At 35.5% G+C, this 15,358-nt stretch overlaps 1 protein-coding gene across 2 annotated transcripts in view; it reads left to right on the top strand.

Moving 5' to 3' along the window:
- Positions 1-7,800: 7,800 nt before the first annotated feature.
- Positions 7,801-15,358, top strand: part of dok6 (docking protein 6) — a 92,496-nt gene continuing 84,938 nt past the window's right edge. The window contains exon 1 of one of the 2 annotated variants that reach the window (XM_026201032.1): positions 7,801-8,081. In XM_026201032.1, the coding sequence (XP_026056817.1) occupies positions 8,016-8,081 (66 nt within the window). In that variant the 5' untranslated portion in view covers positions 7,801-8,015. The remainder of the gene's footprint in view (positions 8,082-15,358) is intronic. The other variant, XM_026201031.1, reaches the window with a different exon arrangement.

The raw sequence follows: 15,358 nt of genomic DNA, 5'->3' as shown, positions 1-15,358 counted from the left end.
ATTTAAATGCCACAGCCTACCTGAGTATTGTTGCTGACCATGTCCATCCCTTTATGACCACCATGTACCCATCTTCTGATGGTTACTTCCAGCAGGATAATGCACCATGGCACAAAGCTCCAATCATCTCAGACTGGTTTCTTGAACATGACAATGAGTTCACTTTGCTCAAATGGCCTCCACAGTCACCAGATCTCAATCCGATCCAATTCACATCATGGATGTGTAGCCGACAAATCTGCAGCAAATGCGTAATGCTATCATGTCAGTATGGACCAAAATCTCTGAGGAATGTCTCGAAACACCTAGTTGAATCAAAGTCATGAAGAAATAGTGCATTTCTGAAGGCAAAAGGGGGTCCAACCTGGTGCTAGTTAGGTGTAACTAATAAAGTGGCCAGTGAGTGTGTGTGTGTGTGTGTGTGTATAGATAGATAGATAGATATCGATATAAGAGATAGAGATAGAGATATAAATGCCAAAATGAATCTCAGAGGTGAACATATTTGCTTTGCTTAATCTATTCATGTACAAATTTATTCTAAAAAGAAATATATTTGTAAATATATTTGTACATGAATGAGTATACAGCTGGTATTTTCTGATTTCCACATCAATAATACAGAAATATCATAAATAGATAAATGAGGACAATGGAAGCAGTCAAAATCATCAAAAGAGCAATGATATGTAAGTGCTATAACAAGTTTCAAATAGCTTAATCCAGTACATGTAGCAGTTTTTATTTATTTATTATATAATAAATAAAAAGAAAACAGATAAAATAGAAAAAGAATAGAGAAAGCTAGTGTAAGAGGCCATTTTTGCTTTTGTTAATTGTATAATAAATTATACAATTGAGTTGGGCAGGTCATTCCACCAGAAGGGAACATTTCATTTAAAAGTCCCTGAAAATGATTTTGTGCTTCCTTGGCATGGGAAATTCGCTTGCAGAATGCAAGCTCTACCTAGTGTTGAGCGGTTAGAGGCAAGCTGGAAATATTATGTTTCTGATTGCTCAATACTATGAGATTTCTGTCTCTAGAATGAAGCATAAAGATTAAATAACAGTTTAGTTTGATTGATAAGCAGGTATTTCCTTCTGTAGAGGCTGTTTCCACACAAGCAACTGCTTCTGCAACAAGTGATACTACAGAAAGTTCTCCCTCACGAGTGACTGTGGCTGGTGGGGAGGTAGGTCCACCTTTTTCAATGCTTAAGGCTAGAAATATACTATAACTATAGTTCCACCTTTCTGTGAGAAGGAAATTAAGGCGTACTTTCAAGCATTTGAACAAATTGCGAGCACTTTTAAATGCACAAAACTGTGTTTTTTAAGAATTCAAGTGATTTTGGAGGTCCCTTACAGAAAGAGAAAAATAATGTCTCTGATTTTAAAAATAAATGGGTTCCTACCAGTCCAAAATTTTGTAAAGAATGGAGTTATTGCCACAAAAAGGGACATACTATGGCTGAATGTCGTGGTTTTAAAAGAAAACCAGAGCGAAAAGAGTTTTCATTTGGTCAGCCTCGGGTTTTGTGTTGATGAAAACGTTTTCCTCGCCACTCTCTCTCTCTTCTGCAACAACTGATGTCTGTTTTCAGTCTTTCGTATTTGACATATTTGATTATTTGGTTGATGGTGTCAAAAGCCGAAAACCTGTACAAATGTTGCGTGACACTGGAGGATCTAAGTCAGATTTTTGTGGGTTCTCAGCATGTAAAACCAGCATGATTGTGCAAGGTATTGAAATGAGTTTTGTAACCATTCCTCTGCATTGTGTATGGGTTATCTCTGATTTGGCATCAGGTTTTTTTAAGTAGCATTTTATCGATTTTATAATGGGAAACGACATCGCTGGTGGTAATGTAATGCTGGTTGTATAAGTGACTGATGTCCTGCGTACGGATTCACAGTATGATTTAGGCCTTATTGTTAAATATTTTCCAGATGTGTTTTCAGTTAGTGCTGTTATGACATGTTGATAAATGGAGCCAATCAGTAAAATGCTGAGCAGACAGATGAGTGGAATGTGGTGCATCAAATTGTGGTGCCTTTGAAATTCCGGAAGCATGTTTTGAGTTTGGCCCATGAATGAGACCTATAACCGGATGCTCTGGCATTTCTTTTAAAACTGATGTCTTGAAATACTGTAAATCATGCCTCATTTGTCAGGTTGGTGGAAAACCTAACCAGGTGATGCCACCTGATCTTCTCTGTCCTATTACTAAGTGAACCATTGGAACGTGTCCTTGTGGACTGTGAGGGGTTAACTTCCTTGCACCAAATCTGGTTGTCAATATTTATTGACGATCATGTGCGTATCATGAAATTATTTTCAGAAGCTTTTCCGTTAAGAAGTACGACTACTAAAACAGTAACAAAAGCTCCTACGAAATTTCGTGTCGCACAATAGGAGTGTCTCTCGTTGTGTCAAGTGCTCATCACCCTGAAAGTCAAGGGAGTTTAGAGCACTTGCGTATTTCGTAATGCCTTAACAGCACTAATAGCGGCTCATGTTGTGTCAAGTGCTTATCAATGAGAGTCCTGAGAGTGAAGGGGCTTTAGAGCACTGGCATCGGACATTAAAATCTGTATTGCGTAAGAACTGCCTGGAGACTGGGCACGACTGGGATGAGGGAGTTCTTTTAGTTTTATTTGTGGTGCAAAGATGCATGATAGAATTCGCTGGGATTTAGCCCTTCAGAATTGGTGTTCAGGCACAATGTTCATGGTCAAAATGCTGAATAAGGAATTCCTTTGTACCAGTCCGTCTGAGAAGACAAATGTTCTTTTTTTTTTTTTTTACTTGTATCCATGAACGTTTATGTAATGCTTGTACTATGGCAAAAAAAGCTCTCTCCCTCTCACAGGAGAAAATGAAACACTGATTTGATAAAAAGGCAGTTGTGCATAGCTTTCTACCAGGGGAAAAAGTTTTACTCCTGATACTTACCTCTGGCTCTGCTTTTACTGCGCTTTTTGGGTCTATATATGGTTAAAAGTGAAGTGAGTGAGACAGACTACATAATTCATACTCCAGATTAGAGGCGGAAAACTCGTTTATGTCATGTGAATATGCTGAAGCCCTATTTATGTCATGATAAAGCAAAGGATGAAACTGTTAATGCTTCTGTGTGTGAACCAGTGATCGGATCAAGCGAGCGAGTTTCGTTGCTTACTTATACCTTGCCTATCGATGTTTTGGATTGAATTTATCTATGGAAGTTGCAAATGGTTGTTGTCCGAAGAATTCTGAAGTTTTATTGACACTTCCCTCTCAATTTTCTTATCTGTCTAATTAACAGCGGAGGGACCAGTAAACTGTTGGACAGCTTCCCATAGCTTTTTAGTGACATCCCTCCTGGTACCTCTGTCATTCAGCATGACATCCATGTACGCAGTGCATTACCAATAAAGCAACATGCATATCACTGTCCAATGAGTAAGAGTGAAGAAATGAAACATGAAGTGAAGTATCTACTGCAAAACGGTTTTGCTGTCCTGAGTAGTAGCCCGTGGAGCTCTCAATGTGTCTTAGTGCCAAAAGCTAACGGGTCTTTCCAGTTTTGCACTGACTTCAGGAAAGTTAATTCTGTCACTGTACCTGATGCTTTTCTGCTACCGTGCATTGATGACTGCATAGATAGCCTTGGTGCGATGAAATATATTATAAAGCTAGATCTGCTGAAAGGTTATTGGCAGGTGCTTCTAATCGAGCGTGCTTCTAACATTTCTGCCTTTGTAAACCCTAATGCTTTCCTACAATATACTCAGATGCCGTTTGGCTTTCAAAATGCACAAGTGTTGTTTCAGCGGTTGATGTCCATGCTTTTGGTTGAAGTTCGTAACTGTAAAGTGTATCTTGATGACATAGAACATGGGCTGAACAAATGTCAACTTTACATGATGTGCTTCACCATTTAGCTGGAGGAAGCAGGTGGGAAATGGTCAGGTACGGCCTCTAAATGGAAAAAAAAACTGCTATCATTGAGTATCCAGTACCTACAATGAGGTGAGAGCTGTGTAGATTTCTGGGGATGGTGGGTTACGACTGGTGTCTCTGCAACTGAGCAGAATTCTTTGAGCATAATTGCTCCTTTAACTCGATTGTGTCATCCTACATTTTTTTTTTTTCAGTTGGACTTATGAATGCCAACTAACATTTATGTCTACAAAATCTCTTCTTTGCAGTGCTCCTGTGTTGTCGTTCCCAGATGTGTCCTGTTCGTTTGAAATGGAAGCGGACGCCAAACGTTGGTTCTCCAGAGGCTCACCGGTGGCGTAAACATTTAACATTTTAGGTAATATAGTATGTCCAACCTGACACTGCTGACCACAAAAAAATGTAAATGACTTTGATTCAGGAATGTTAAGCATGTTCATCAGAAGGTGTTTTCAAGTCATTGTATGTGCATGAAATACTTAATGTTTCATGAATGCCTAATGATTTAATTAAAAAATAATGTTTTTTAATTTAATAGGTAAAGAATGAGTGTCATGTCATTGACCCATTGATATATATATATTATTTTTTATTTTTTACACTTATTGTCTTATGTAAAATTTGGTGAGCAACAAACATTTGTAGCATACTCTCTGAGTTTATTTTAATGTAATGTTTTAATGTATTTTAATGTAATTTTCATAGCCAGGAGAAATGGATAAATAATTGAGAAATAACTGCATAATGTTGTGCCTCAGAACAAAATAAACAAATGAGAAATGACAGCTTTCAAATTACCTATAGTTCCCAATGACCTTCTTTTTCTTTTTTTTCCCCCTTTTTTTCTTCTTGTGGGAGTGGAATTGATGTATATTTATATATAATTCTTTACTGAAATCAAGTTATATCATCCATATGGATTTTACACCTGATCCATTTTACTATCTGACATTTTTTATATGAGATCTTCATCCATATAACATCTTTCATTCTCATGAGAGATGCACAAAACCCTCTCATAAGTGTAACTGTGTCATCAGCTGTATCTAATGGGGTTTGGCATTTTTCCACAGGCAAAAGGGCGTCTCCATAAAGCAGGATTAGAGGAGGAGGCTTTTGCTGGCATTTTCAGCATTTGTGTCAGTGAAGCTACAGCATGCTCTACATCTAATGGATGACTATAACATCCCAGACCTCTCTTTTCTTTTACTTTTTTTCTCATTTGCTTTTGATCTGCTTTGATCTTTTAATCCCAAGGATCCAATCGACAAAACAAATCTCCCATCCACTAGTTATCAGCACCCTTTTATTGTAGATGGATAATTCTCATATAAAAGAAAAATTGTATTTTGCTCATGAATGAAAATGAAGTCTTACGGATTAAAGATATCACAAAACATATGTATCTGTCAAATATATAAGACCTGTTTTTAAAGCCATTAAGAAATGATCACTGTGATATTAGTTTTAAAGGGGACATCGGATGCAAAATAACTTTTACATGTTTGAACTGAAATGTGTCTTGCCAATGTGTGTACACAACCACTCTATAATGATAAGAATCCAGAGTGTTTTTTTTTTAATAACCCCTTTTGCAAAAAATCAAGCTGTTCTCAGCCTCTTGGCTATGCGAAGTCACACACCATGGCCCCTCCCACAATTGTTGATTGACACTGTTATTTTACCTTAGACCTGCCCTGAGTGAGCTGTCAACAGTCCGCCATTCCTTTGACGCTGGAGCTGGATGTTGTGGAATGTACTGTAATAATGAAAATAGCAGTCGTAATTTACTCACAACATCTGAGTAGTTGAATACGCAGTTTTACCTTTGTTTTTGAAGTGAATGCGCCCCAGATCTACCTAAATGCATCTATGTTCATGCAAATCATTTGTGATCCAGATTCACAGAATAAGTGAATATACGTTTTTTTTTTTTTTTAAATCTTTGAAAATCGCCTTTCCTAATAATGTGCTAGTTAGCAAGTTTCACAATGAATTAAAGCCAGGCTGTATAAAAACATGGACGTAGTGTCCGTGATGTCACCCATAGATTTCAGAAGAGCGTTTCTGAAGCCAAAAGTGGGTGGAGGCAACCATCGCCATCTTTCTTTTTTTAAAGAAAGTTTGGCCCTCTCACAAATGTATTCCTCAGAGTCCACACTTTGGTGACGTCATGTAGTGCAGACCTATAGGGCCCTTGGCGCGAGTCCACGAGGGCGCATTGAAAGGTATTTTTGGGACAGACTCGATCGTCACGCCGGAAATAACGCTCTGGTCTGGTCTGGTTCCTTTTGCTTATGGCACCTGGGCATTAGACAATATTTACATGCTTATTTAAATAATGTATACAGTTGTAATAATACATAATGTTCCATTTAAACTAAGATTACAATTTTAACACATAATAAACATGTGCGTGAGTTTCAGATGAATTTACAGTTTTAAATATAAATACTCGGTTTACATTTGACTTCAGTAAAGCCCTGACATTCGGTTCTATTTATTTAATGAATCATAATGCGATCGTATTATTCAACGCGCTATTTTTATGTTTGAGATATCAACCACTGGTCGATGACCATAAAGTTTGTATAAACTGTAGGTAACAACTGGTAAAATGTGCACCTAGGTCATAAAAACCGTAATGACCGTAAACAGCCATGTCATCAATTGCTCTTGAGCGAAATCTCCTCCCATCCGTTGTCTCTTATTGGCATTTTGCAAGGATTCCTGGGTAGTTAAAGTGTGGAGCCTGCATCTGTGCAGGCTTTGTGGAAGACCGCTTCAAGGGTACAAAGGGGGCGCCGCTGAGTACACTTCAGAGCATTAAAATGCTGAATGGGATGGCCTATGGACTTGTAGACTTGGCGAGCACGCACAATTTAAGTCCACAAGACCGAAAGTCCACATGAAGTGCGCCATTTGGGACAGGGCCTTTACAGTCTCCCACAGAACTGAGCGTCACTCCACAGAAGAGAGGGGCAGGGTGAGCAGAGCTCATTAGCATTTAAATGGACGTGCACTCACAGGAGTTGCTGTGAGTTGTTTTTGACAAGGTTAAAAGGGTCTTGTTTTACATTACCATTGATCAGTTTTAACCAAAGTATGTTATAAACTTTTCATTTAGACCCTAAAGAATCAACTTGTGGAAAATGGGCATCCGATTAAATCCCAAATCCAATTCTTGTAAAACATGTTAAATTAATGAATGAATGAGTAATATGCTACATATTTACTTTACAATGAAATGTTAGCAGATTTAACTTTTTTGTTTCTTTGTATATTACCTAGGATATACAGCTGTAAAAAAGTATATTAAAATTAAATCTATTCCCAAAACCTCTTAATACTGAAATATCACAATATTTATTTATTTCCAATTATGTGTATGTGTCAGTCCACAATAAATTATACACACACACACACACACACACCTCTTAATACTGAAATATCGCAATATTGATTTATTTCTAATTATGTGTGTGTGTCAGTCCACAATAAATTACACACACACAGACTAGAAGCCTTTAAGGAAGATTGATCTTGATAATAATTATCATAATTAAGTTTTTATTTTATTTCATTATTATTGTTATCATCATCACCATGATATTATATTATTTTTGGACTTGCATCTTACAGCTGTTAATTTTTGATTCCAACATCTAAAGAACATTTAATGTGTCTGTGTGTAATGAAATAACATATTCCCAAAAACATAAACCCACAATATCATTCATTCATTCATTCATTCATAAATAAATTCATTATTTTATTTTTGATTCCATTTTAAGCAAGTGAGCAGTTGTATCCGTCCACCCCTCTGACAGTCCTCTCATGGTGCATTCCAGGAAGCTGCTCTCTTCGCTGAATTAAATCATCTGACGCGCGCGCTGTCTCCCCACTCGGGTGGAATGTGCGCGCGGTTCTCGCCGGTTAACCGAGCAGCGGCAGCAGCAGTAGCAGCGGCAGTGGAACTGAGGCAGAGGCTGCTTGAGGACTGAATGTCGCACTGACTTCTGAGAGGACTCGCAGCCGAGACGGGGAAGAGGACAGAGAGGCTGTTAGGATGGCTTCAAACTTCAACGATATAGTGAAGCAGGGCTACGTGAGGATTCGGAGTAAGAAACTGGGGGTGAGTATAGTCAGCATCTGCTGGACGTTACTGTGTGCGCTGTCATTTTAGGGCATCTCTATTTAAAAGGGCTTGATCAAGAACACTTTATCAACGTGCACGAGCAACTCATGCTACTTTAAGTTTTTTCTTAACGGCCAGTTATTTATTTTTCAGAATATATCTATTATTCAGTATCTATAGCTTAAAATGCTCTGATCTGAACAGGTAGATAATTATTAAACAATAACGATAATAATTGCTTTGGCTTATTTCTTGTGCTTTATGCAAATGTTGGTTGTTTAAAATTATTTTTTTATTTTTATATATATTTTTTTTTTTAACCATAAACAGAGTAGGTATTTGCTTTAGGCAATATTATTTATGCATGCCTTTAAATAACCTATGTTTTATTATCAAAGTTGTAATAGACTTTTATATCTGTTAAGACGAATAATTGGTTATTACATTTGAAAAAGTTAATCAAGAATCTGCTGTCTTCAGTAGTTTCTTTGCCTATGTATGAGAAGACACATTAGTCAAGTGTCCAGATGCAGCATCATCTGTTTATTGTCCTCCTGATTCTGCAGCTGTGAATAGAGCGAGATCTGTAGGTCATCAGGGCTGTGTGATACAGCAGGTGAATTCATCCAACCAGGAAAGATTGATACATTCATACACAGTCGCACGACATGCCGATTATAGTTTTATAGCAGGTTAGGAGGTTTGATGAGAGGCCAAAATAGATTTTTTTAGGAAATTTTGTTTTGGTGAAACGCCCCTAACTAGCAGTGCAATATACAGTGCAATCCAATATTAATTTCAAATGTATACATTATACACAATATATATATATATATATATATATATATATATATATATATATATATATATATATATATATATATATATATATATATATAATATACTTTTTTGTTCTTTTAATTTACTGTGAAATAAATAAACAAATTAATAAAAATATATAGAAATTACTCAATTTATTTAGTTTATAAATATATTAAATAAATAAATAAATATAGAAATGTATACATTTCTCCATTTGTGTTTTTTCTTATTTATTTTTATTTATTTCTATATATTTTGATGAGTTTTTATTTATTTCTGCAGTGAATAGGGTAAAAAAAAAAAACTAATAGTTATCGCCTTACCCAGCTGATTGATTACACTGATAGTTGCAAACATGTTCTGTATTACAAGTATTCTAAAATGTTAGATTTAAATATGCAAATGAGTCATTATTTAAATAAATATGCACTAATTTGCATATATTTCCAACACAAATATCTAAACCGAAAACACCATATTTTCAAAATTTTTGGGGGAATAAAATGTTCAAGCAATTATATATGAACAAATCCCTCTGTAAAAACCTTCAGGATATAAGCAGGAATACAAATGTGAAGTTTGGTGTGTGTAAGTGCTACTGAAGTGGAGATTTATGGCTCAGTAATGGAGAAAAAACTCATTTTGAGAAAACGGCCCTTAAAAATATGTATTGTAATTGAAATCTATTGACACAAACAGATAAAGTGCTATACAAGAAACACTTAACAGTGTCTTTTGGATGTTTTCTTTCCAGTAGTCTGAAAAACACTTAAAAAAAATCTCAAACTTGACAGGTGCATGAAAAAAATGGCTTCAGTGTCTCCCATTAAAAGAACAAAAACAAGTTTATTTTGTATATACATGAAAATAATCTTTCTTTTGCATATTACATTATTGCGCACACACACATACACACACACACACACACACACACACACACACACACACACATATATATATATATATATATATATATATATATATATATATATATATATGCATTCATGTAATTTACAAATTAACTGATAATTTAAAAATTAACTAATAATAAACAGACAAAATATTTGTCACTGTTTTCTGAAAGGTCCTTTTTAGCAATACATTATAAATAGAAAATTTTTGTCAAACTTTGATGTGTCATAATTGTCTTTAAATTCAAGAAACTTTTGTAGCAATGAAACAAAATATAACTGAAAGTTCTAATCAATACACAATGTCTTCAGAATGTTTGACCAAAATTGTTTGTTTTCACCCCTAGATATCAAATATGAGCTAAAGTGTATTTCCATAGATATTGCTTCCATAGTGTGAGCTCACTCTAAATGCATTATCTGAAGTGCGGCTTCATATTGCATGTTGATTTTTATTGGTTGGATAAACTTTCCAGCTGTATTTCAGATATACATTAGCCTGTAAATACAGTAGTGGTCACATCTTATTGAAACACATAAAGAAAACTGCACAGTGATGTCACATCTACTGCATTTGTTCTTGAATGCAGAATTACTATCTAATAGTACTGTGAGGAAATAAAGCCACTCTCGTTCTTTTTGGTATCTGTGGTATCTTCATGGTGGCATTTGCCATTAATTGAACACAATGAATGTGGAATAAACAGAAAAACGTGTAAAAGCATGTTATTTAATTTGCTTTGAAATCCATGTAAAACCCTTTAATGTGTATTTACAGTTCAATGCACCTGACATTAACTGACCTTCTCACATAGACGTAATGCCCTTTGAACCCTCAGACTTCTGCACCTTTGGCATTTTCCCATTAGACACATATCTGTGTATAAATATAACCAAACCTTTTTATATTATATAAATATTAGTGATAACCATCCAAGCAAAAGCAGCAGAAATCTGATGTTTAAACTTTGTACTGTTATTTAAAAAGCTTCTATTACTGGTCTTTATCATTCATTTTCAACATTTTGAGTGAAATCTGTTCATCTGATAAACTGTGCTGATGAAACGGGCAGCTGCCGCTTTGAAGACTGCTTTAGAGGGAAAGACTACTTGTCTCATCAGTGCTGGCGCAGTCGTTTTTTAGTGCAAGGATCATGTTTTGAACAGCAGGATCAGCTTAGGGTTTCCCTCTGATGTCTCTCTCTGTTCCTCCTATTTCCCCTTTCCTCTCTTTCTCGTGAGACCTAGACATGTAATGCAAATGGGGAAAAATTACTAATACAAATTAAGTTATTTTGACAATTTCCATGAAAAGAGTGTTTTCTTTCTCTCTTTTTTTTAAATAAATGGTCAGTGATGCTTAACCTCCATAAAATGTAGTTTGTATAACCAAAGAAGGTCAAAATTAAATGAGCTGTGTAAATTCCTATTTGTTTTATTCATCTAAATTAAGCTTTTTTTATATTTTGGGATCAAATATTTATTTGATTTTTTTTTATGTAATGACACATGGGTAATAGGGTTGAATGCTTGAAATACAGATGATTTTATTACTTGACTGTGACAATTAAAAAAACTAAACAATATTAATTAATTAATTTATTTAATTTTTAATGAATTAATATACACTACAGTTCAAAAGTTTAGGGTTGTTATGATATTTTAATGCTTTTCAAAGAAGTCAAGAGACCTTTATTTATATACAGTGCTTTTAACAATACAGACTGTTTCAAAGCAACTGTACTACATTAGGAAAATAGTCTCAATAATGCAAAAAGATAATAGTAAGCCGTAGTTTAGTAAAAGTAGTCAGTTATAGGCAGTTTATCATTTAATTCAGTGATGTATCATCCAGCTCAGTTCAGATTAAATAGTATCTGTGCAAGCAAGTCAATGATATCGCTGGATATTAAGTGTCCCCAACTAAGCAAGCCAGAGGCGACAGCGGAAAGGAACCAAAACTCCATCGGTGACAGAATGGAGAAAAAACCTTGGGAGAAACCAGAATTAATGCAGGCTAAAAATCCTTAACAGATTTGAATATTTTAAAAATGTGTTAGTGTGTTATGTGTAAGCCAGGTTAAAGAGATGGGTTTTTAATCTAGATTTAAACTGACAGGGTGTGTCTCCCCCTCGAACAATGATAGAATGTTAGGTTATTCCAGAATTTAGGAGCTAAATAGGAAAAGGATCTGCTGCCCGCAGTTGATTTTAATATATTTTTTTTTCAATTTTTAAGAATGCACAGGATGTGGAGGACTTTAATGTAACAAAAGTTTGTTCAAATTCTGAGGTGCTAAACCATTCAGGGCTTTATAAGTAATAAGAAAGATTTTAAAATCTATACAATGTTTAACAGGTAGCCCGTTTAGTGTTGACAGATCCGGGCTAGTATGGCCACACTTCCTGGTTCTAGTAAGAACTCGAGGTGCTGCTTTTTGGACTTGCTGTAGTTTGTTTCTTAAGCTTGCAAAACAACCACCCAATAAAGCATTACAATAATCTAACTTTGAGATGTAACGATTAACCGCGAGCCAGTTGAAAAACGATTAAAATATGTGACTATTCAAATCGGTTGAGGTAGGAATATACATGAATATATGTCTGAGGGGAACCTACTTTCTTTAAAAAAGTTTAGATGGTATTTTTTTTGGTCAAGATGGTATCTTGCCTTTGTAAATTGCATATTAAAGTTCATAAGTGCAGCGCTGCTTTGTTTACAGCGGAAACCAAGGAAATGCTTTAAGTGCCACCTGCTGGCAAAGAGTGAATCTGCGTCTCTTTCAGCTCGTCTGCTGTTTCTGTTTCACGCAGATATTTTTATGTATAGTTTCACAAAACTGAAGTCAAATCATTCTGTGTTTGCTTCAGATTTTTTAAATTATACAGTATAATTTAGATGAAAAACTTCTCATGTTGCATGTATGCAGCATCTTTGTTTGAATCATGATTAAAATCCAGTGGTTGCCTCTAATTTCAAAGAGCACAGATAAAGCCATATGATGTTTTTACGAAGAGATTTGTTTTATTTGTGTCACTTTGATTTGGGGCTTGTTTTAAAATTTTCAATTTAGTTTTGTTATTAACATTTACATAATATTTAAATTTCATCATTTAGCATATGCTTTTATCCAAACCGACTTACAAATGAAGACAATAGAAGCAATCAAAACCAACAAAAGAGCAATAATATGCAAGTGTTATATTAGTATTGTCAGAATTTAGCAGTGAGAAGTCATTACTCATCCAGTTTTTTATATCAACTATTCCGTTAGTTTTTCAAATTGATGTTGCGCCAAAGAAACATCGTCTCTTGTGTTTCGTCTCTTATGCTCACCAAGGCTACAATTATTTGATCAAGAAAAAATACATAAAAAAATAAAAAACTTATTGTAAAATAATATTATTATGATTTTAAAATCTCACACCCCTAATCATTGCTGAATAAAAGCATTCATTTCTTTCAAAAGAAAATATCCTCTTAGGTGGGACTGGCAAAAATCACTATTTTAAATGAGACACAAACTTTTAATATGTTTACTTAATATAGTTACTTTTCATGTAATTTTATGATATATAATAGTTCAATAAATATACCCACAATATATACACAATATAATCGTTTATATAATGATCTACAATGGTTCATTATAACGGTTATAATGGTATACAAATGATCAAACTGTACAAATTTAGGCACAGTGCCTTTTGCAACTATTTGTGTGATGGATGATTTCAGTCCGTTTAATTTCTGTCTGACCAGTAGAGCGTGGATGACATTAATTTACATATAGTCAGGGCCTTTTCTATGTAAAATATGTCCAAAATCTCTTGAACCTTGGATAATTTCACATGTCATCTGTTTATGTCGTCTTTGTTGTCCCAGACAGTCACTGTTTAGGACACTTACAAACAGCCTTATAATGCATTGTGAATCCATAGAGAATCAACCAGGCTTACCCTGGAGTGGTCGACTTAAAACAGCCTTTCCTCTCAGCACTTCCAGCTGAACTGTAATCTTATTTAAGATGTTGTTGCAAGCCAGTACTTGACCCATATATGAGATCTGTGTTTTGTCATCTGTCTCTATGTACAGGCAGTGTAGTAATGCCAGAAATTAATGTCTGACAGAGATCATCCTAACACAAGGTTTTGGACAATGAAAGTGTTTACCAGTAAAGCCCTTTCTACTTCAGAATTATAGTTTAATTCAGGGTGTTATTAGCAATTCCTTTGTAATTGTTTCTGAAATGTGCTAGCAATTAAAAAAAAAAAAAAAAAATCAGTGTACTTTTTTCAGCTGAAAAGTGAATTATTTTAAAGGTGCCATCTGTAATGTTTGGCAAAAAAAATCAAGTCATACTCCACATTCCATAACAGATGGGGGCAGTATGCCTCAATAAAGTAAATTGGTCTTCTCTATAGTAACAAACGAGAAATGGCATAGTCTCTATGCTCCGCCCCTACTTTCACAACAACACTACAGCCATAGCCAAAGCCTAACCGTGCGTTCACACCGCCGGCGTCGAGAGCGTCAAAAATCGCTCTTGCCACTCTGCTCACTACGCTGCAGAAAGATTTGTGAGCACTCAGACGCTCTAATGTAGATCGAATGCTTACTTTGTATTTAAAGCGGCCGCAAAGCAAACAAGCTTGTTGATCTCGTGCAGACTAACCACAAGGAGTTATAAGTTAACCTCATTAAATATTGTTGTGGACGAAATATTAGGATCCTTTACTTAAAATGAACAATCTCAGGCACCTTGGTCCACTTATCACTTTTAATTTATTTTTTATGTCCCTGTACGCAAACAGGGACACATCATAGATTAATACAAACGCTAAACAGCAATAATCAACCTGTCCCTTTATTCTGCTTGGGAACTGATGTGCCAACTCTCAAGCATTCACCATGAGACACACGCAATTGACTCTTTTCACGCCACACATCAATTTTTTTACGTACAGAAAGACCATGAAGCAAAGTGGACACGGAGACCAACAATACTAGACAGAGCAGGTTCGTTATGATATAATAAAATGGGTAACATTAAGTTATAGCTAGCTAATTATCAAATGCAGCTACGGTTAGCCATCGCTAACATTAGCACGTTTATCGAACAGCCTTCGATACATTGCTATGTTATAACTTCCCGAAAACAAATACACAAACATATAAAACAAACTTCTAGCGAAATACTAACAGCATCTAACTTACTGTTAGAAATGTTGCAAGTTCGGAGTCGAGCCTCATTTCTTTATGGTCCATCAGTTGTCTCCAGCGATTGAAAGCAGTGCCGATGTTTACTCTGATTAGGCTCCTTTTCTTATCGGATTTGATTTGTGATTCCGAGCGCGGTTGTTTCCCTGTAGCGGGTGGTGTTGGTAGGGGTCTCTTGCCAAGGGCTTGAGACATCATTTATCTCCCTTCCCTGAACTGAAATGAAGTAGGGGGCTGTACTTTCCACATGACTGACATCAGGTTCAAGTACACGGCCACAAGCCGTGCGAGTTATTAGTGTATTGCAGGTTGGCTGGTGG

Source organism: Carassius auratus, chromosome 24 (assembly GCF_003368295.1).
Source record: "Carassius auratus strain Wakin chromosome 24, ASM336829v1, whole genome shotgun sequence".
Taxonomy (NCBI): Eukaryota; Metazoa; Chordata; class Actinopteri; order Cypriniformes; family Cyprinidae; genus Carassius; species Carassius auratus.
The sequence above is the reverse complement of the archived record's forward strand: the minus strand, read 5'-3'. Positions and strand labels throughout refer to the sequence as shown.